This window comes from Syngnathoides biaculeatus, chromosome 18 (genome assembly GCF_019802595.1).
Source record: "Syngnathoides biaculeatus isolate LvHL_M chromosome 18, ASM1980259v1, whole genome shotgun sequence".
Lineage (NCBI taxonomy): Eukaryota > Metazoa > Chordata > Actinopteri > Syngnathiformes > Syngnathidae > Syngnathoides > Syngnathoides biaculeatus.
In genome coordinates, this window is record NC_084657.1 from 9,967,203 (window position 1) to 9,990,272 (window position 23,070).

The 23,070-nt window shown below is 41.4% G+C and overlaps 1 protein-coding gene and 1 pseudogene across 1 annotated transcript in view; both read left to right on the forward strand.

The window, feature by feature from the left end:
• LOC133491666 (roundabout homolog 2-like) overlaps positions 1-23,070 on the forward strand; it is a 57,410-nt gene that overhangs the window by 30,084 nt on the left and 4,256 nt on the right. The window contains 20 exon segments of the mRNA XM_061803092.1: positions 2,374-2,531; positions 2,914-3,034; positions 3,164-3,302; positions 5,193-5,329; positions 6,122-6,133; positions 6,523-6,647; positions 7,353-7,524; positions 9,431-9,636; positions 11,987-12,068; positions 12,191-12,356; positions 12,785-12,951; positions 13,029-13,150; positions 13,704-13,935; positions 16,869-16,993; positions 17,094-17,265; positions 18,817-18,993; positions 19,699-19,725; positions 19,842-19,881; positions 21,530-21,657; positions 22,230-22,502. Coding sequence (XP_061659076.1) covers positions 2,374-2,531; positions 2,914-3,034; positions 3,164-3,302; positions 5,193-5,329; positions 6,122-6,133; positions 6,523-6,647; positions 7,353-7,524; positions 9,431-9,636; positions 11,987-12,068; positions 12,191-12,356; positions 12,785-12,951; positions 13,029-13,150; positions 13,704-13,935; positions 16,869-16,993; positions 17,094-17,265; positions 18,817-18,993; positions 19,699-19,725; positions 19,842-19,881; positions 21,530-21,657; positions 22,230-22,502 — 2,781 coding nt within the window.
• LOC133492338 (5S ribosomal RNA) lies at positions 826-944 on the forward strand (annotated as a pseudogene).

Below are 23,070 nucleotides of genomic sequence, written 5' to 3' on the forward strand. Positions count from 1 at the left end.
GTTGATTGCCTGCTGCAATGTATCAGCAGGCACTCAAAGCCAGCAATGACAGTCAGATAGAAGATGAGAAAAGAATTCATGCCCATCTGTGGTGTATTACTAATCTGTCATGGTATAAAATATGCAAAGTTAAAGTTAAGGGTTGTTGATAATAATTGTACAAATAAAATGGTGAGCTAGATAGTAGGCCATGAGCATTCAGCAGAAATTGTTTGATGTGTTTTATTCATCAGTTTCAGAAGTGTTACATTAGCATATTGTTCATTTGAATCTTCTATCATTTTCACACTGTTATTGCTGGAAACAAAACATTTAATGCAAAAATGAAGCTCGGGTTGACATCTACTGGAAACAGCACATCAGAATTGAGAAGTGGAAGTATTTCATTGAAGAATTTTAACGATCTCTATTTTTAACAATAATTCTAGTGATGCTTCACAGCGCAAGGCTGACTGTAGTCACTTGACGTAACACGAGCTTTGCAAATTATATTTGGGAGAACAGCTTTGACAGAAGAAGATTTCAAGCGGTAACTGATCAGCTCGAACAGCGCTTCGCTCCTCTTAATGCACCAGTATGGCTGTTAAGTTGACAATTCTTGAAGATTACATTTCTTTGAGTACAGTGCAGACATCCCTGCACTGTTTGGAGAACAGAGGCATGCAACTGAAAATGATCATAAATAGAATCTGGTGAACTGAATATGTCACAACTTCGAAAAGTGCTATTTCTGTTGCTAATGTTAATTAAGGTGGGTCCTTATATTCAAATGTTTACTCCACATATGTCTTTAAGAATATCGTCCAAGAGAGTGTGATGCTTGGGGCTTACGGCCACGCTACCCTGAAAACGCCTGATCTCGTCAGATCTCGGAAGCTAAGCTGGTCTGGCCCTGGTTAGTACTTGGATGGGTGGCCGCCTGGGAATACCAGGTGTTGTAAGCTTCTCTGGCCGGCTAAAATGCAGAGGGGTTGCATCAGGAAGGGCGTCCGGCGTAAAATTGTGCGTTCATCTGAGATGACACACTGTGGCGACCCCTAACTGGACAAGCCGAAAGGAAAAGAAGAAGAGTGTGATGCTTGGACGGCTGTATCTGTCAAGTAAAACATTAACATCAACAGCCTAGCTACATACTGTAATACACATTATTGACATCAGATACCCGATATTTTTCAAGAAAAGAGAATAAATAGCCTTAGAGTTTCTCTCCAAGGTACTCAGTAAATATTCCTATTCTGTTTATTTTACTTGCCTTCACACTCACACAACCTTGTACTTGCTTAGACATGAACTCCTTCACACTTGGAAGAGGATGTCGCGATGTATAGTTTGTGGGATGTACTGCCATTTATCTGTGCAAAGACATTGCTAGTACGGCTGTAGGGATGTAGTATTTGAATTATTAATGCACAATTTCCCACTTGCAACTCTCAAATTCCTGTTCGCCTTGCTCCTTTTGCATTCTTCTTGCACCTAAGTTATCTCATGCCTATATGTCGTAGTGTTAATACCACTCAGTAATACACAACCTATAGCTAGACTTATAGGGGAATAACTGTATGCTATCTGCGTAAATATAAAACAGGAGAATAACACTCAATAAGTCCCAATGTCAGGCGGATCAGGTGGAAAGTGTTGGCCTCACAGTTCTGAGGTCCTGGGTTCAATCCCGGCCCCACCTGTGTGGAGTTTGCATGTTCTCCCTGTTGCCTGCATGGGTTTTCTCCGGGCACTCCAGTTTGCTCCCACCTCCCAAAAACATGCAATATTAATTGGACACTCTAAATTTCCCCCTGTGATTGGCTGGCAACCAGTTCAGGGTGTACCCTGCCTCCTGGCCGTTGACAGCTGAGATAGGCTCCAGCACTCCCGCGACCCTTGTGAGGATAAGCAGCATATTTTTGAGATGGAAAAATAATTTGAAGAAGAGATTATGCATTATTTTTTAACCTCTGTTCAAAAATGTTCACTGACATTCTATCATCCAAATTCACAACACATAACGAATTATGGTAGACTTGATATCCTCTTGTGACATTATGGTTGAAAGCACTCCATTTTGTGGAGGCCAACTTGGCGCCTTTGTTGCTTACTTTAATTTCTGTTACATGACTCCAAACACTTGGGCAACTTTAGTTTTTTTTAAGCGAAGAGAAACTAGCAAATTTCACTTTTGTGAGAGTAAAGGTTGTCTAATATTAATTAAAAAGTTTTGGTCATAGTACTGCACGCCAAAACTGATATATTACCCCACGACGTCCAGACCGGGAAGGAATCACAAGTGCGCAAAGCCACTATTAACAAATTCAACAAAATGATATACTGTATTCTTTGACTCCTGTTTTTTTTTTTTTTTTTTTTTTTTTATCTTAGTGTTACGAGACGACTTCAGACAGAACCCGCAGGATGTGGTGGTGGCGGTTGGCGAGACGGCTGCTATGGAGTGCCAGCCTCCCCGTGGGCATCCTGAGCCCACCACCTACTGGAGGAAAGACAAGGCTCGTCTTGATCTCAAAGATGAGAGGATCTCAGTGAGTTACTCATTTGCCTCTTTCACCCTTATTTTCTGGAAATCGTTCAACAGTACACGCTACTTTGGATCAGCATCGCATTGAAACTTTTATAGACGTTCACAGAAAAATTGGGAAAAATGCCAACATTTTTTACAGTTTTGGGGTTCTGCGCCAAAATATTCATACTAAGAATGCCCATACTTCATCATAGTCCAAAGGTCAGCAGAGGTGGGTCGAGTCATTTTAGGTAATCTCGTCCTGTAGTTGTAAGAAAAGTTAAAGGATGAGTTGTGAAATAGTTGAAAGTATAGTAAAAAAAAAAAAAAATCATCATATATCCTAATTTTGTTAACAAACTGCAATGTTAAGAATTGCTTTGGATTTGATGCTTTCTTTTCAGGTTCGTGGAGGAAAACTGAGCATTTCCAACACACAAAAGAGCGATGTAGGGATTTACGTTTGCGTGGCCACCAACATAGTCGGGGAGCGAGAGAGTGAAAAGGCTCAACTCTCCGTCTTTGGTAAGAACTGGAAAAGCAATAAAACACTACTGTCTCAGGTATTTACTGCTCACCATCACATACAGTATTTATCAAAGTCTTACAAGTCAATTTAGCTTCTGTTGTAAGTGCACTCTTCCCCACATCCAGAGAGACCAGTGTTTGTGCAGCGGCCTGTGAACCAGGTGGTCTTAGTGGATGAGAGCGTGGAGTTCAGGTGTCAGGTCCACGGTGACCCACCTCCCACACTGCGTTGGAAAAAGGAGGACGCGGATATTCCCCGTGGCAGGTGAGCCAAGAGTTGGAATGCGTGTGCTGCACGTTTAATGAAGGTTTGTGTGTGCATGTTAACGTGGCAAAAGTGATGACGTGGAGGTACTGAAGCAAAGCTAATGAGTCCCCCAAGAAGCAAAGAAGCAATTTGACATGTTACTTGTGGACTTTCATCAGTGTGGCAGAAATCATTTATTAGCCACAGAGAATCTCATTATTTGCTGTGTGAACATCGGCGCTCATACCGGAACAAAGTACCCCCGCTTTGATTGCTCGAAACTCTCCCAGCACCTCTGTTCTTTTTATGTTGCACATAGGGCTCATTTTGGTCCAGCGTGGTCCAGCCCGTGTTGCACGGGGTTTAATATCAAGTAATCCAATCCTAAGCCCTACAAGGAATAATATCTATATGAAGTAAACATTGTGCGTCGAATACCGGCGGCCGGCGCTTTATTATTCGAACCTTTGAAGGCAATTGTACATGTCGGCAATATTTTGGGCTTTCAACCAAAGTATCCACATCATACGAATATTTATTTGCAGATTGCTGCTGAGTGGATAGTTGCTGCTCAGCACTTTATACATTTGGGATGCAATCTGGGCAATTAAAGTAGCTTTACAAAGATGTGCGTTGCCGACAAGACATTTGAGTAATCTAAAATATGGAGACTGGTTAAATAAACCGTGATTGTGCTAGTACAGCTAATCAATCCAAAATGAAATCATCTACGATGGTCTGCTGGTCCCTCCTCTCATGTGTTATGTCATGATGTCGCAAATCATGAAACGTCCTATTTTTCGTCCGTCCTTCCACTTCTTTTACTCTTCATCCTCATGGGAAGTGTGTATCTGGGTCAGTGATGTTCTTTGAATGGAGTCCTCACCCACCTCTGGAATGACCCTGCAACCCCCACCTCCCTCCCCCCACCGCACGCACTTTCAAATATGACTTTTCTCACTCCTTGTGACAATTCTCTGCCTGACTTGTCTTGTATCTGGAAATCAGCACGGCTGGCTGCACAATTTCACAAGATCTCTCATGCCAAAGAGACCCCAGAGAGGTGGGGCTGACTCCTTTGCCTTTCCACTCATTCCGAGTCGAGCCCCTCTTATCTGAACCGTCCGAGATGTCCCTCTTGTTCCCACTGAAGCAACAGTACCCTTATGGTACAGAATTTTTCACTGGTGGCTGCACATTGACGCACGGACACAATGAATTAGTCATTTTCTGACTGCTCTGCTCATTCATCAAATACATTTTGTCAGACTGTGCCACTCCTTTTCTCTCAGACAATTTGTCTGTCTGACTCAGGACTCTCTCGCTTTCTCTCTCCACCCCACACCACAGTGGGTGGTTCATCGTTATAAATATTGAAATAGTGGAACAGTCGGGGTTCCAGCTGAAAGCACCTTTAATTTTGCCATGCCTTCATGGCGGCGTAATTGCACTGTCCGTTTTGTTTCCGCAGCGGTGCGTACGCATGTTCGGGAGTCTTAATTGCCTCCGAAAGTGAGGTGCCTTCAAACAATCAACAATGACATACGCTTTGAAATAAAAAGGTTTTAATACAATCATGGCTCATGTGAGTGTTGATTTATATATCTTCGTGAGACATTCTGCCCATGAGGTTTTGTTTTTATGTTTGTAAAACATTTCAGGGAGCCAAGATCGTAGCGCGGTAATTACACAGAGATGCTGAAAAATTAGCCACATCAGCATCATAACAGAAACATAATGGCCGCCTTTTTTAACAGAACCCAGCAACATTTAACCACAGTTATCTGTCACTGCACAGTGACTCTACATCTTGAAATTAAATATATTTTTGGAAGATGCACGGTATCTGATGTGCGGTGTGAAAGTTTTCAATATTGAAGCTCCACAGTGGTACCACTCTGTTACCAGGTATGACATCAGGTATGAAAAAGAGGATCTTTTGCTGAGGATAAAGAAAGCCACCGTGAGCGATCAGGGAACATTCACCTGCCAAGCCGAGAACCGTGTGGGCAAAGTGGAGGCCTCTGCTTACCTGACCATCAGAGGTGGGCTCTCTTCAATCACAATTTTTTTTTTTATTGTAACTCCCAACTCACTGAACAATCAGTCCTTTATTGCACATTTTATCAGCGTTATATTGCCTCCCTGCTGTCAGGTTCGGCCAGGCCTCAACTTTTTTTTTTTTTTTTTTATATATAACAGAACAATGGTCTTGATTACTTTTAGAGCCCAGACGACAGATTGAATATGAACATTTTAGCCTGTTTAAATTTAAAGTTTTTTTCTCCTCATTTTTTCAATCTCACTCCCTTCATATTTGTATTCACTGTTTAGCGAATGTCCACAATGACATGGAAAACTTTTTTTTCCCTATTTATTGACCTTGGTACATTTTTTTTTTTTTACGATAGTGAGAGGGAATTGGGTGTAACATGGTAGCTATTACAAGTTTATTTTTAGGAACTTATTCAACCCAATTCCAACTGTTTCAACATCATTTCAATATACAGTTTTGTCCATGTCCTTTGTGAACGGGTCAAGTTGCTCAAAAAGTAGCCGCTTTTAGGGTGCCAGCCTATTGTGCCCCTATTGCGATGTGATATAAATAATGTACTTAACCTACTGTTAAGAATGAATTCATGGCAAAGGTTCTTGTCCCTCCACCTAATGTGGTGAATGAGAGCCATCTGTCCACGGACAAACTCCACGGATGGAAACCCGACGCCATCTCATTCATTTCTGATTTTCATTATTTTGCTTTCTTTCCCTCTACTCCTCTGCTTTCGTTCTCTGTGTGTTGTGACTTAATCTCTCACCCACACCATTGTTGTCACCAGTTCGCCCTGTTGGTAAGTAACAGCTGATCCCATGTGCATGCATTTTTGTTTTATTTTGGGTTTTATTTTGTTGTGTGTGTCCTTAAAGTCACGCATCGAGCACTTTAATGAAAATTCGTAAACACATTCATGAAAATGGTATTTTACTGGCACATCTGCATTATATCTCAATCACTGACCTTCCCTGCCAGGATCCACTGAGAAGCCATAGATATATTTGTGTCACTTTAGGCGTTGTTATGTTTTTGACCATTAAAATTTGAAGAGTGAGCCACACTTCTGCTTACAGTATCTGCTGTTCTGGCAGTTTATGTGATTAAAATCCCCTTTCGCATGAACAGCTAGATGTTTCATGCTGACTGCCAGTAAGCGAGTGCACTGTATGATATTGTAATACTCAGAGGCGCCCCAGTTTGTGGTGCGACCCCGTGACCAGATTGTGGCTCAAGGACGAACGGCGACCTTCCCCTGTGAGACCAGAGGAAAACCTCAACCCACTGTGTTCTGGCAACGAGATGGCAGCCAGGTGAGTTTTTGGCTTCAAGTGTTTGCTATAACATCCATGCAGGACATGATGAGAGTATTCTAATTTCCCCGTGGAGACCATCATGCTAAGACAGACATCAACATTGCAGCAGGGAGGATAAAGCTGTCTAAAAACAACTAAACTGATCAAACTGGGGTGACATTGTGTGTGGGTTTTTGTGGCTCGCACAGATAATGAAGTGGTCATTCATCATTAGTTGACGCCGTTCTGACCAGCCGGCTCACATTAGAGTCATTAGAAGTAATGAAAGCAGGCTAATGTCCTTTCCTGCCAGCTTGTCTGCTTGGGGTGCAGAAACCAACAAAGCTGATGGCTCAACTCTCGTAAGTGCAGCATAAACACTCTGGGGGACAGTCAGGTCTTCTGTTGGAAGAAAGACATTTAGCTTCTTTCCCAGATGAGTGTGCGTCATTTTGGACAACGCAAATTGTTGAGCATCCCTTTCAATGTGACATTAAATGACTTCTTGATGAGCCCTAAAGTTTAAAAGTTCAAAGGTGCCTTTATTCAATGAACGATGAGCAGCACATTACAAGTGTGAGACAAATTATGTTTTTTTTTTTTCCCATCATCTTTGATCAATGCTGGATTTCATAATCAAATTGCACAATGCGATGGGATTCACAAGAAGGAAAAATTTTGTTTCATTTGAAGAGTTTCCTTTTGCAACTTTACCTCTTGCAGGATCTTCTGTTCCCCAGTCAGCCAACGCAGGGCGATGGTCGCGTGTCTGTGTCCGTGAATGGAGAGTTGACCATTTCATCAGTGCAGCGTTCAGACGCGGGCTATTATATCTGCCAGGCTCTCACTGTAGCGGGCAGCATCTTGGCCAAAGCCCAGCTGGAGGTGGCAGACGGTATGCAAGGAGACCAAAGCACACGCACTTCATCCAACACATCAAAGTTAATCAAACATAATTAAATGTAGTACAAAGCCTTGGCTATTTACATTTCCCCAAACAACACACTGTCTGTTCTAATATATATACACGTGTATAATTGCATAACCAAAATCTACCAGCAGCACGACACAGACAACAAAATAAAAATAATAATTACAAACCATTGCCACACAATTTTTTCTGAAGACCAACCTCCTAATATTAATTACGGTATGTTTTGGTGTTCAATTGTTTATTTATTGTTAAAGTTGTACAAAATAACTATCCAGACACTGAATGACACAATAATATTCCTGTCAAATTTCCTCTTTTGGGCTGTGTTTATTTGTTTAATCCCTTAAAATGGTGTTTCTGTGATATTGCGCAGCAAAAAGCATTATCGTAACACATGCAATAATTTATGGTTATGGTCTTTTCATATTGTTGCAAAATGAGCTATAAATCACGTAAAATACGTAAACAGATAAACTTGAAGCCTTGTTTAGAGCCATGATCAGTGATTATTTCAGGCTGCCCACAGTTTTATTTGCAAGACAACATTTTCGTGCTGCAAATGCCAGTCACCAACAATTGTTATTTTTTAATGACCCTCTCCCTACGATGAATGTAAGTGGTCTGAAAACACCTAAATTAAAATTCCCCTTGATGGACACATTTACACACACTTAGACGTTTTTGGACCAATCTTTAATGTCAGCATTAAGTGCTAAGTGCTGCTTCCTTCTTGGAGCAGTTGATGCTCTTTTCGACTTTGAGTCTTTGAATGCATACGGAGAAAGTTGGACTGAAGCATGCAGGATTTCTTTCAAAACTAAATATAATCATATAGCAGACATGGATAGCCTGCCAAAGGCTAATCAGCTCATGAAATCATTAGATTTCATAAATTCTGTATGTCTTATACGGACTCAAATGTAGCATTTATTACCTTTTCGACAAACAGGTATTTCAGTATTTTTAAAGAGGAGATAATCAGTTGTAGTCATCTGTGATGAGTCAGTGGCACAATAAATCCGCAACTATAAATCGTGATGATTACTTATTGTTTTAATGGGTCTGAAAGGATAATATTGGATCCGCCTCAGGCTGTGCGTGTACATTAAGATGCTTCGGTAGTTTTGCCTTATTTCACAACTGCTGTGCTTGTATTTTTGGTTCTCTTTTTGTCGCAGACATTGTGATTAAAAAAAAAAAGGCAAAGGGAAACTGTTGTAAACACTTGTGAATATGGAGACAGACCTGATAACAGTTGAGAGCAGCAGTGAGAAAATTGGAAGCCAAGGAGTTGTTACAAGGCCTGGAGAGATCCAACACTGTAGAAAATTACTGTTGCAGAGTGCAAAAGCTGTTTTCTGGATGATATAACATACTTTAGAAAGCTTTTAAAGCAAAGCATTGTTGTCCTCCTTGGCATGCTAATTTAGAGTTTAATTTGTTGCTGTACAACAGAGAAATATGCCAAGAGAGAGGACAGTCATTGTAGTCTACAACCAACAGGCAAGGATGTGTTCAAAGGCTTTATAAAGAAGGTAGCATAATTAACACCACAGGTTAAGCATCATTAATCCTCACCTAGTAATTAAAACTGAAAGGTGTGATGCAGTGCCATGAGCATACTGCTCTACTCTGGAAAAGGTTCAAAACAGTCACTTCCTCTCACTGCAGATCCATCAGATTGAGTTTGAACATATCAGAAGTACAATAATTGCAATCACTAATTAGCACCTTGTGATAAGGTCATGCTTTTTTTTTTTTCCGGCAAGAAAGGCAACATTATGCCATGATAGAGAATACCAAATCACCATCTGATGCCATCAAAAAACTGTTTTATGATGTATTTCTTCATGATTGTCATCATCAGCCCTGAAGGACCGCCCACCCCCAATCATCCGCCAAGGCCCCTACAACCAAACTCAGGCGTTGGGGGGCGTGAGCATACTCAGGTGCCAGGCTTCGGGAGACCCGCAGCCCACCATTACTTGGCGAAAGAACGGGATCAGTCTGCTGGGAAAAGACCGGCGCTTTTCCTTGCTGGAACATGGCAGCCTACAAATACAGAGTGCCAAGGTGAGCTGGGGTCATTAGTTTGTCCTCGTTATTCATACAATATTTACAATTCTATCGCAAAAGTGTAAACCCACAACAGCATGACCGCTGGCACAAGAGAGATCTAATATATGAGCTGTATCAAACATCCTGCCTTTACAAAGACAGTCAAGCTCAGTTTTAATTGCTACCTTTTTTTTATTTCACAATATATTTATTGTTGTGATTGTTGCATAAAAAATATTCTGCATTACACTGAGGGCTGTTTCAAATAATTTACCCCACTCAAGTAGCCAAATAATTAGAATTTACAGTACAAGTATGTTTGAATTGGTAATAAATCATTATTTGATGAACTATTTACTCCAAAGTGAAAGAAACCATAGATTTAAATTGCAATATAATACTTATACTCTACTTTGTCTGTAGCTGTGAAAATATAATTTCACTCTCAAGAGGAGATGAAAAATTAATTCATAAAATCAAGGGATTCCTAATTAATCTCCTGATCACGAAATAAAATTGCTCCGAGCTGTATCAATTTAGTCTTTTGTAGATGTGTTTAGATGCACATGACTCTTTCCACCACAATGCCTGACAACAGGTAATGAGGTCACCTTTCCTCATGACAGTATGGTGACATCAATGTTGTTACACGATGCAAAATGTTTTGATTAATTGCAAGTCTCGCTAAAAAATTTTCTAACCTGATACGGTTAAAGAATTAAACCAATAAATCAGGTTAGGCTGTTAACAACCTTTTCAATTTGGATGAAAAAAAAACTGAAAAAGTAATTTGTTGAGCACATGGACACACATCCTAAAACCCCTGCGTTAAAAATCTATTGTAGCTTAATTGTGACACAGCGTTTGCCGATACTGTATTGTTCAAGTGGCAAACATCAAATCCAAAATAATTACACTTGTATTTAAAATCACTCTGGATGATCTTTTTTGAGCCCATCTGATGACTTGATGAAAACAGCACAACTGTGGTATTTAAACAGAAGAAAACAGCATACAGTTGTTTGGTCGGCCATTTGGTCAGAATGACTGCGGCAACAATCGGACTCAAGGACAGCGACTGTTGGAGGCTGATGGTGCGGATCTAATTGAAGGGGACTTAAATATGCAGGGTCCCGTCTCTGTGTCAAAATGCTCCGCCCGTGTCGCCCACCTCCACTATCTCTTGAGAGAGAGCTCAAGTGCCCGTGGTCCCAGAGGCTTTGCCAATATGAGCGAGATGATCATATCACTGCTTGAGTATTTCCCGTGTCAGCACTCCTCATGATAATGTTGATGGTTCTGGGAATGGAGGACGACTATTATTGAAGGAAATCAATTAAGGAAATTAATGTCAGCTTTTACTGGGCTCTTCTTTTTTTTCATTGCTCGACTTTAAGGTTTTCTCTTATCCACTCTGGAGCTTGTTTCGAGCCAAATGCAGGCCAGTGAAGGTTAATGCATTTTTACTGTACTGGTAGCTGCAAACCTCCTTCAAAAGCCCAGACTGACGCAAGAGCTTGTAGCAACCATCTGGGATCATACTTGCAAAGACTACTGGATTCACGCTCACGTAACAACAGAACACATCTGAAAGCTAGGCTTTTTGCAGTCTGAATGAGCAAAGAATACTGAGGCATGTTCATCGCTGTACAACAACTATTGCTTCAAATTGTTACCTCTGCCTAAGAGGTCACTGAAAAGAAAAACAAAATATTTATACGTATTTATGTCACCAGTGGTTCTCACGAGCTCATTCTGTATTTCATAAGTGTACACAGGCTCACATTGCATGTTGCCACATTGGCCAAGAACGGTGAACGTGCACCCACTGCTGCAAATAAACATTGTCTTCTTCCACACCAAAATGTTACCATGCAAAACTGTCATTGCACCACATTTAAAGGGAATGGGAGGAGCCATTTTGATTGGCACCAAATGAAGTTCATCTCCACAGCGGAGCAGACTGCCTTCTACAAATATGACACCTAGCATACATCTGAGCAATTGCAAAAACTCGGTCTAAGATTTGCTCCAACCACTGCGCTGGATTAACATGAGAAAAGAGTTCAGTGTTCAAACGACAGTTCTCCAATTGTTGTTTAGCGGTTTTAAGCAGTATGAATAGAATATAATTGTGAAAAAGCATAAATGATCTGACGACGTTGTCGTCACATAATCACTGTTTTCAGTGATTGTTTTTCATGACGACCGGACGCGTATTTATATACTCGGCCAATGATGGTGATTCTGATTCCGATACTGATATTGCCCCCCCCCCAGCATCTGTTTTAATTTGAGATAATAAATCCTGTTTAGGGTTATAGCTGCAGACTTTGTCATAATTATAATTCCATTTTATGTTTAGCTATCAGATTCTGGATTGTACACGTGTGTTGCTACCAGCTCTAGTGGAGAAACATCATGGAGCGCTTACTTAGATATAACAGGTATGCAAAACTAAGTTGCATTGTAACTTTGTGTCATTTGCATTTTTTTGCTATTATTAATATGATAATTATATATATGTGATATTTATATATATTTTCTGATTTCTATTTTCTGGGGTCAGATTCCACTGACCCCACTGACTTCTTGTCTAGCAACCTGACAGCCCTGCCGGGGCCCCCCTCCAAGCCAGAGGTCACTGATGTCACCAAAAGCAGCATCTCGTTGTCATGGGAACCGGGGCCAGAGGCTGGCTCCCCGGTGTCCTCCTATGTCATTGAGGCCTTTGGGTATGTCTGTGACCCGTGGCCTTGAGCCATGTTTAGAGAACCATCCCCCCCATGGCCCCAATCCCCAAAAAAAAAAAAAAAAAAGCAGATGAGAGGTGGTTTTGTTTCAAAGCAAACTACATAAATATCCCAAGCAGATAACATTTAAGTATTATAGAAATGTGTCATTTAGTTAATCGTGAGGCATTGAAGACCTCTTTTTTTGATTGGAATTCCTGTTAAGAAGATGACAACGTTACATATTGTTTCATCAGTATTGCTGTGAGAAGGGAAGGAAACATTTTAATTAACTGGAGTTTTGAGATCATAATACCACGATTATTTTTTTTTTTTAGTTTTCCTGTCTTTTGGTCTCCACTTCAATGAGATACACTAATAAAAAGAATATTTTCTCCCCTTCATGGAAACCATCCTTGCTTTTCAAACAGTCAATCGGTAAGCAACAGCTGGCAGACAGCGGCAGACCATGTGAAGAACACAGAGTTCACCGTCAGTGACCTACGACCAAATACTGTCTACCTGTTCATCATCAGGGCGGTCAATGATCAGGGGCTGGGAGACCCCAGCCCCATGTCAGAGCCTGTGCGGACACAAGGTAGCAGCGAAAAGATATGTATCGAGTTGTGAAGATATAAGCATTGCAGTTTAATTCATATTGCTTGCTCTTTTCAGACATCAGTCCCACTGCTCAGGGAGTGGACCATCGGCATGTACAAAAGGAGTTAGGGGATGTAGTGGTCAGCATGCATAACCCCATCGTTCTGAGCTCCACTTCGGTACAAGTCACGTGGACCGTAAGTACTCAGTGGTTTAGAAGAGGGTAGAACCTACTTTCCTCCTGAAATAAATAAAGAAATAAAAACAAGAGAAAGAGAGAGAGAGAGAGAGAGAGAAGCAAACAAAAGAAACACACGGCAAGAAGTTACATAAGCCAATTGAGCACAACCTCTTATATTTGGACTACTATTCCTCAAAATAAACACGTCAAAATACATTATTTTGCTGAGGAACAAAGTGAATTTGAGAAACACAACTTGCCCACATGATTTTTCATCGCTAGGGTTACCAAGAGATGCTGTTCAATTTATTAAAAATGTAATTGAAATCCATTGTACCATTTTAGGGTTGAGATACCTCAATTGTGTTTGATTTTAGTTACCAGTAAAGTAGTCCTAATTATGACTAATTGATGATAACCAGCTTCTTTTTTATACCCTGCCTACACCAATAAAATGAATATATATATACTTGAACTTGCAATATAGCAGGGTGTTAAAATACTCATTTTCTTCACTGTATATTGCCATATAATTTCCCCTCCCATCTCTTACTATTGCCTCCTCTCAGGTGGACAATCCATCCCGGTTTATTCAGGGCTACCGGGTTCTGTACCGGCAGACATCAGGGCTGCCTTCTCCGGGACCGTGGCAGATACAGGACTTGAAAGTCTCCTCACAGAGGGACATGACTCTTTTGGCTCTGAAGAAAGGAATCGTCTATGAGATTAAAGTGCGACCATACTTTAATGAGTTTCAGGGAGCAGACAGTGAATCCATGACAGCGCGGACAATGGAAGAAGGTAAATATTTCTGATAATAGCACATCTGTTGGTATTTCATTTTGTAGGAAGGATGTAGTGTTCATTATTTTCATGAATAAAAATGATTTCCATTTAAATGGTTCGAAATGGGCGGCACAGTGGTACAGCTGTAGTGCGTTGGCCTCACAGTTCTGAGAACCAGGGTTCGAATCCGGTCCCTGCCCGTGTGGAGTTCACATGTTCTCGTGGCTGCGTTGGTTTTCTCCGGGCACTCCGGTTTCCTCCCACATCCCAAAAACGTACAACATGAATTGGACACTCTAAAATTGCCCCTGGGTGTGATTGTGAGTGTGACTGTTGTCTGTCTCCATGTGCCCTGCGATTGGCTATCAACCAGTTCAGGGTGTACCCTGCCTCCTGCCCGTTGACAGCTGTGCTTGGCTCCGGCACTCCCACGACCTTCGTGTGGATCAGCGGCACAGGATACAGATGGATGGTTTGATATGAAGGTGGTAGAAGATAATGATATTTGAAGGACATTGACCCATGGAGCTATGTGATATCGTGCACAGTATGTTAAAACGTGGCGCGCAGTCAGGGTTCCGTGACAAGCGCAGACCTCCGCGGGTTGGCAGACAAGGGGGATGGGCAAGCATAGGAGGTGGGAGGCCTTTGACATTGGCTTCAATTCGGAGTTGCTGATTATTTCGACCTCAGCTGTCAATTGTCTGTCACAAACCAATACTAGACCCCTTTGACAGAACCCTCATGTTTCACTAATACATAGACATAAACAATTCAACACTTGTGTTGTTGTTTTGTTTTTTCTATCTAGGCCCAAGGTCACCCCACTAGCTCCATCATGCTTTAGCCATATAACACTCATCTTCATCACCAGACAGATTTAACTCTGGTCGTTACGATTATGGGTGATTTGATGGTGGAAAATGATAACTGACAATCCTGCACTAAGAATCCAATCATATTTTTTTTTAACCATGTAAAAGGATCATCTTCCGTGATAAGTGAGCTGGCTCCAAACGAGCTATTCCGAGAAATACCGCCGAAGCTGTTTTCAGTCACTTAGGAATGGTGTTTGTTTTGACAAATAATATTTCAAGCATTTAATCCTCGATCAAATAAAAAGTGGTTGTTATTTCCAGTGGACAAATCTGGCAGGCAATCTACAGACTGGCTTTTGGGGACTGTATCTCCAAATGTAATTGCAACCTGGCCAGGTGCTGCATCAGCCGAAGCGGGCGGGGGTACGCCTCATACAGAGAGCGAGTCGCGATAAGGCCATTAATGTGAAAGAAATCTCCAATGTGCAGAATTTCTGTTTCATGGCAACACATGAGAGGGTCAATCTGGGATTTTTGAACACGCGTCTGCAAAAAAAAAAAAAAAAAAAAAAACTTACCTCACTGGAGCCCAATTAAAATGGCCACACGGGATTATTGGAGGATTTTTCCAACTGAGGTAGCAGTTTTAGTTCTGCGGGATCCTGGAAAAGGTATTAGGGAACAGGAAAAAAAAAAGGGGCATTAATCTAGAGCCAAAAATGGTTTGCACAGCAGAAATTTGTAGAAAAACACTTATTATCTACCACAGGCAGATTTTTAAAAGGGCACAGTATTTGTGGCACCTTGCAGGGGGACTCACAGGACTAACAGGGCAAGCACATGGTCAGGTGTCCGACTCTAAGTCCAAAGTCACAGTTAAAATTGGAATACACGACTGCCGCCTGACCGTTGTTGGCAGCTAGGAAGGGAGACAATGTGATACACCCCATTAACATAAAAAATACCACATATGTGGGTTGGGGGCGTTTGCTAATTCATTTCTCAAGTACCTTACGCGATGGGCTCATTAGCGGAGCAAGTTATGTTTACCAGATTGCATCCTGCAAAGCAGTAAATTAGGCATTTTCAGCATATTTTCTTCTCGTGGCACACTGTGTAAAAGTTAACTGTGATACATCATTTACATAGATGCATCTGTTTTGTACATTATGGGCTAAACATATTTTTGGGGGGATGTTGGCGATAGCTTCCTAACGCAATGTCAGAATGTTGGTATTGTCATCTGTGATTGTTCACAATCTATGCTAAAGCGTATTTACATTTCATGATTTTGGAAAAAAATTGTAGAAATTGTCAGTGTTAATGCGGTCGACTCAGAGGTCATCCATTTAAAATAAATCGGTGTCCTTTTGTACCGCAGCGAGAGATTTTGCTCGTTTGTGACATTTCTCTCTCCCCATTTGTGAAATGAATCTGAAAATGTCAAGTCACAGTGAGCGTTTTGCCGTCCAAACAGGTGGTGGACAATCGCAATCATAATCATGGCCCACCTCCTTTGCACATTTATGCCATGTTGTACATATCAATGCTTTGCCTACAGATAGCATTATTTTTTTTGTACCGTCTGAATTGGTTTCCAGCTAATTATTCTCTCCGACCCATTTTGGAGCATTACAACGGATTTAATGGAAACTGTGGACCCCAAGCGGTTTAGTCGTCCATTCAGAGAAGATACTGTGTTAAATTGCATAGATTATAGTGTTGGAGCCCTGCTGCCTGCACTCTCATTATATCTCCAATACGCCCATGTGGCTTATCAAGCCAGGTAGCTTCATGAAAGAATTAATTTAAATTAGTATTGCACGGTCTTGCATAGTTAAAGATAAATAAATAAAGCACAATGATCATTTCCATTTCTTTTCTGTCCCTTATCCTGTTCAGTGTTGCAGTTAAACTACAGTTCACCCCCTCTGGTGTACACACTGAACTGGTCACCAGTCAGCCATCAAACAATTATGGACAAGCAACCATTCACACTCACTTTCACACTTATGGACTATTTGGAGCGTTCATGTTGTTCCAAACTCGACAATTTGTTTGAAAAACGGAATCTATATCTGTTTAATATACAACACGTGCTTGGTTTTGTGTTATTATTTGACCCATCAGCACCCAGTGCACCCCCACAGCAAGTGACCGTGTTGACAGTCGGAAACAACAACAGCACCTCCATCAGCGTGTCGTGGGACCCTCCACCCTCTGACCAACAGAACGGCATCATTCAGGAATACAAGGTAGAGTTAGGCCCGTACACTTGACAAAACCACCCTATACCTTTCAATATACTGCAGCAAGCATAAAATGGATTCTGTTGACTTTTTTTGTGTTTGCCAGATCTGGTGTTTGGCTAACGAAACCCAGTTCCATGTCAATAAGTCTGTGGATGCAACCATCCGTTCAGTAGTGGTCGGGGGTCTGCAGGCTGGAGTGCAGTACCGTGTGGAGGTAGCTGCAAGCACCAGCGCTGGGGTGGGGGTCAAGAGCACGCCCCAGCTCATCACTTTGGGTAATCCACTCACACACACACACACACACACACAAACACAAACGTGAGGTCAGGATAAAATGCCCTAATAATGGCTAGACCAAGGGGTCCATCACAGTTTGGGGTCTGCGAAAATGATTTATCAATTTAGCACCCTGCAGAAAGAAGATTGCTCTTTACACTGCAGACATCTACTGAAAAATCAATTGTGGTTCATTACATGTAGTGTTTGGTAACACTGCCAAGTACTGTTGCCATATCAATAATCCTCTTCAATATATGGGCTGCAGCCACTAACAAAGTACAGAGGGATCTTTTTTTTTTTTTTTTTTGCTGGAGCTTATCATACTATCACTTTATATAAAATAGCAAAAGGATTCTCAGAGTATATAAACCCAGAGTCAATATTGGAGCCCAGGACAGATGCTCCTCATCTGTGGCTTTTGACTGATAAATAATAACAGCCTTAACAGACAGGGAAGGGGAAACACAGGCCTGTGGGCTGCAGTTTAATGATGTGTGCGTTTTGTGTGTGCGTGTGTGTGTCTCAGATTGGGGGTTCCTGCCGGAGACTGTGAATCTAATTTCACAGCACAGTAACTGCAACAGAAAATCAAACTCTGTCAGAGCTGCTCTGTCAATCTCGTGTCTTTTAGGCTCAACTTGATAAGTGCACTGCTGAATTGATTAACTCTGCTTATATATTGGATGCCCTGGCCCTGTTTATATTTGTTATTTATTTTTATTTAGTTATTTTAGATGTTTTCTTTTGCATGGTCCATCGGGTCGTCCACATTTGTGTGTGTGTGATATTCCACTATTTACCCCATTGAGGTCAGCTCTAAATTCCAAGCAGAACCAATCCAGAATTTCAAATTTAAACCATAAATAAAACCAAAAAGTGGCATGTAGTCGGGTTTCCTACCACATTTCCAAACATGTATGTTAAGTTAATTCAGTGGTTTTCAAACTGGGGAGCACTCCCTAAGGGGCACAGTGTCATGAGAGGGGGGGTTGCGGATTTTTTTTCAATCCCCTCTGCTCTGCTCCAGTTTCCAATTTTCAGTGCTATCACCTGCCACCATTTTTACAATTTTCAGTGCTAGGACACCTCCCAGTCGGACAATTTCCAAGAAGGGGGGCGTGCCCCCGAAGGTTTGAAAAACCACTTGAAGAGTTTCCCGTCGGTGTGAATGTGGGTATGACAGCTTAAATCTGTCTTACGATCTGAGCCGTCAATGAAATCACGTCGAACAGCGCTGCGTCATACTGAGAGGTATTTCAATAATTTCTATAATTGAGTGACATCAGAGTAGCAACATAATTGAAATTCCAACTGAAGCCACAAATAATGAGCATTTTTTTTTTGTTCATGTAGCTCTCGTATTGGAAGTGTGTTAATGTTTCCACTGATTGGATGCACTTCATTCACAATGTCCACTTTGTATATACACATTTCATTTTTGGAATCATTTGGATTTTCTTTTTTTTCAATCAAATTGTTCACTAGATTATCAAACCGTTTGGAACTATTCTCCCTTGTGGTTATGTCTGTAAACGTGGGGTCCCCAGGTGCAGAGCAGAGGGATGTAATGACGGGCTCGGAGGGCAACAATAGCATCTCAGATGTGGTGAAACAGCCGGCCTTCATCGCAGGTCTGGGCGGAGCCTGTTGGATTGTGCTCATGGGCTTCAGTGCCTGGCTGTACTGGAGGAGAAAAAAACGGAAAGGACTCAGCAACTATGCAGGTAAAAATCAATTTACATGCTTCTGCATCAATACAGAATCTCAAAGCTCATTGGGTCTTGCGCCCCAATGAGACTTGATGTCATCGCAGATTTGACTTCATTTGTGCTACCGAGAAGGCAGAAGGATATAAATATATTCGACACTGGTGGAAATAGGCTGTATTTACGTTTATCCACTGTGCAGCGGTGTGCCTCAAATTTGCCACGCTCCATCAGCAGTGTGCTTCAGCACTGTCATCCATTCATGTGAGATAAGTTATTAAACAGCACCTCCCATAATCAGACCTTCGACAGCGTTGTTTGCACATTAACACGAAGCACAGGATTTAAGGATGGAATATATATGTTTAGCCGTTTGGTGAACTGTGTTGCTGTTTTCCTAATGTGCATTTTGTGTATGTATTGTGTATTTTCCTGTTCGAGAGAGATTTACGTGTTTTAGCACTGTTTCTCCGATCCCTTTTTACCACCCTAAACTGTAGATGTGAAAGTGTTTTATTTTCAGCAATGATAAAGAATGTTTCTATGTTCGCCACTAAGCCAAAACGCTCAGTGTAATTTTTTTTTGAACTGGTAATGATGGTGACATTTTCCAAATACTTCATCATTGGCAACAGGGCCTCAATTTGTTACAAATTTGCATATGATTTGAATCTATTTTGTCTTGTGTTTTCATGGATTTGTTTTATTTTTTTGTCATTGCAGTGCAATCCTTCACATTTACCCGCGCAGGTATCCTTTTGCAGCCTTTCTATTGCATCCATTTTGTTTCTTTTCTGCAGCAATACGCTCCTCTTTTGTTTATGTCATTGTGAACTTTGTTTGTATTTTTCCCTTTTTCTTTTAAGTCACATTCCAAAGAGACAGAGGTCTGATCAGAAATGGAAGGTAAGAGGTCATTTTATTTTCTAGAGTTAGAAAATGTCAGATTTTCTGTTTTGGATTTCAATCTCAATCTGGTGTCGAAGTACAAATTTTAGTGCCATAAGGTAAATTATAATCCGAGTTCCGTATTGGAATTTGATTACATATCCCAGTGCTGCCTTCTTATACGGAATGGTCATAACAGATGTATTACATACTTGGTCATCATTAATCCCCATTTTTGTACAAGGGCAACTAATTAATTAATTAGGGCAGGCTACTGTCCTTCACTGCTAACGTAAGGACAAATGGGAAAGTCATCAGAGAAGGGAAGAGGTGATAAATGTGCCGTTTAAAATGGGCTTTAGAAATCTGAAAGACCCGTGTGCTGCACCTAGAATTTCCAATGTTTAAAATGACGCTTGTAACCAAAGGGTCTCTGGTCGGATTGCCGAGACCACCAAAAGCATTTATGGTCGAGGTAGGCATGAGCAAGGCCTTCCTTCCTTCAACTTCTAACCACAAAAAGCCTGGAAAGTTTCTGACTTCTCCAGTTTGTCACAAATGCTGTAGGCATGTTTTGCATGTTTCCTTTTTGGTGCGAAAGATGACTTGGATTTTATGGTGGCAAAAAAATGGAGTAAAGATAATGAAAAGCTCTTATTTCAAGCTTAATCTAGAATTATGTGCATACTAAAAACATGTCAAATTAGCTCTTGTAATGAGTGTTTCCATATAGTAAAAGGAGGAAAAAGCAATAAAAATAGAAATAATCATAATGATAAAAAGAAAGCTCGATTAATGTTGTTCCAACTGAATCAGATCATCCAGAGCCATGGAAATTCTTGCAAATGATGGACTAAAATAAACACACCAACAGTGGCATTGTCACATGCTTCTCAGATGTATGCAAATGCACGTGTGTACTTGTGTATTTTACAATGGAACTTATTGACATATTTTGTGAAACAACTTTGAGCTTTCACCGAGTCAGTTGCAAAGAATTCCCACGGTGCTTGGCGAGTCAAGCCCAGTGGAAAATGTCTTGCGTGTGCATTAAAGTAAACATGAAAAGCGGACGCATGAAGCATGCAAATGTTTTGCCAATTTAACAGCAGCTGATACAGCATGCAAATGGTCCATTTTTTTGTTGTTGCTGAAGCGCTGCTCACAAGTTTTCATTTGTAAAGTCAGTGCTCATACAAATTAGAACCGTATTTCACAGCAACAAAATAAACGCTGCCTTTCCTGAACCACTTATTGGTCTTTTTCTATCTCTGTTTCCATGGAGACAACGCAGCCATGGAGTTGAGCTGCCAGAGGCGGTCCATGATTCTCAATTTAAAATGTAAATTTTTGTTGTGCTAAGGCTATAAAGCGGATTAAGTGAGTATTCCGGCCTTGGTGGTTTCTCCAGGGAGACTTTTGGCTGGTGGAGTTGAAGGGGAGACAGAAGTCTGATTTTGCCATGTTATGCCCCGCATTTTTGCACTCCTCTTTGTGCTTGAGGCTTTTCCATGGGAGTAAATACATTTCACACCATTTTATTTTGAACAAAACAGGAAAAGCATCGTCATTAAAATGAACGTTGCTATTTATTTAATAATATGCCTCTGATGTGTTGACGTGGATCTTATCTTCTCTATGTCCCTATGAATATCCGTTCCTCAAGCCGTCCAGGGCTGTTGAAAGCGGGTGACCCTGGCTTACCCTGGCTGGCAGACTCATGGCCCTCCACGAGCCTTCCAGCAGACGGAGGATTGGGGAGTCCGAAAGGCAGCGGTAACTTTGGCCGAGGAGGTAAACATGGGCTGGCTGATGGCAGTTACAGCTCGCATTGCCTGGCCCGACATTTTTGATGTTCATCATTTGTTATGCACAGTGACAAGGCCTGACATTAAAACAAACACGCTGAGAAATTAAAAGTGCCTTTGAGGGCAATACTTTGCTAATGTGATTTGACACGCCTGATATTTGGAATTCAATTTGTGTTATTACATGTATTTTTTTTTTTTTTTTGCCTCATTTTTCCCTTCATGCGCTGCTTTTGTGCGGCGTGCTCGAGAGTTAACCGTAATAAGGGTTTGCATGCGCGCTGGTTTTACATGTTCGTCAAGCTCAGGGGAGGTCTGGTCAGCTGCAGGGCTGAGCATCATCATGTGAACACTCCACCGGGCTTCCTCAGCATGATGCATGTTAATTATGGTTGGAGACCATCACTTCCATTCAGATCAAGTCTATTTACGAGCTGTTTTTCTTTTTTTACAAATGAGAACAAGAGCAGCAGGGAGTGTTAATGACCTTAAAGATTGTTAAATTCATCTCATCTAATCTTTGGGTGATCCCTGTACCGCCTCACTGGTTTGTCACAGATGTATTACCGTCTGCAGCGGTGGAGAAGACAGGCACCATGCTGTCAGATGGGGCCATCTACAGCAGCATTGACTTCATGGGGAAGGCAGCTTACACCAGCCCAGTGCAAGATAACCAGCCTACCCCTTACGCCACCACGCAGATACTTCAGTCTAACAGCTTCCACGAGTTGGCCGTAGACAGACCAGATCCCCGCTGGAAGGCTTCTCTCCAGGCCCAGCAGGAAATAGCCAACCTGGGCTACTCGCTAACTGATAGACGCCCTGTCACTGGTACAAATTTTTGTTTGTGTGTCCTTCTGTGTACGTCAGTGTGTGTGTGTGTGCACACAAAAATGCCCGGGAACAAAATATAGCGTGACGATTATGTTTTTAGAAGTAGAATTCCTACAAGGGAGTTGGCACACTGAACCACAGAAAGTGCAAAATGGAAAAGAGCGTATTTTTTTACATATTCACTGCAAATGAACCCTGAGGATAATGCTCTTAATTACTCTTCTGTCTTGGTCAGAGTTCTACCCTGGGAGCTTATCTAGCCCAGAAATGTCAAACAATCATGACGCATTTCTTTGGATTTTCTTGATACGGCATGTATCAGCGTTATGAGTATGCAGTGTACGTACGGAATATAAACATGTCTATATATGTGTAGTGTTTAATATATTCAGTCGGATCATGAAGGCATTTCTGTGTGCACTTTTGTGCTATGCACAATAAGCTTTGTGCTCAGCTAAATGTCACAACTCGCAGAGATAATGTAGAAGAGGTTTTATGGAATAGGTTGCCCCTGGTTTTGATGGTTGTTTGAGAAATATCACAACATTTTGAAGTCATCGTTTGC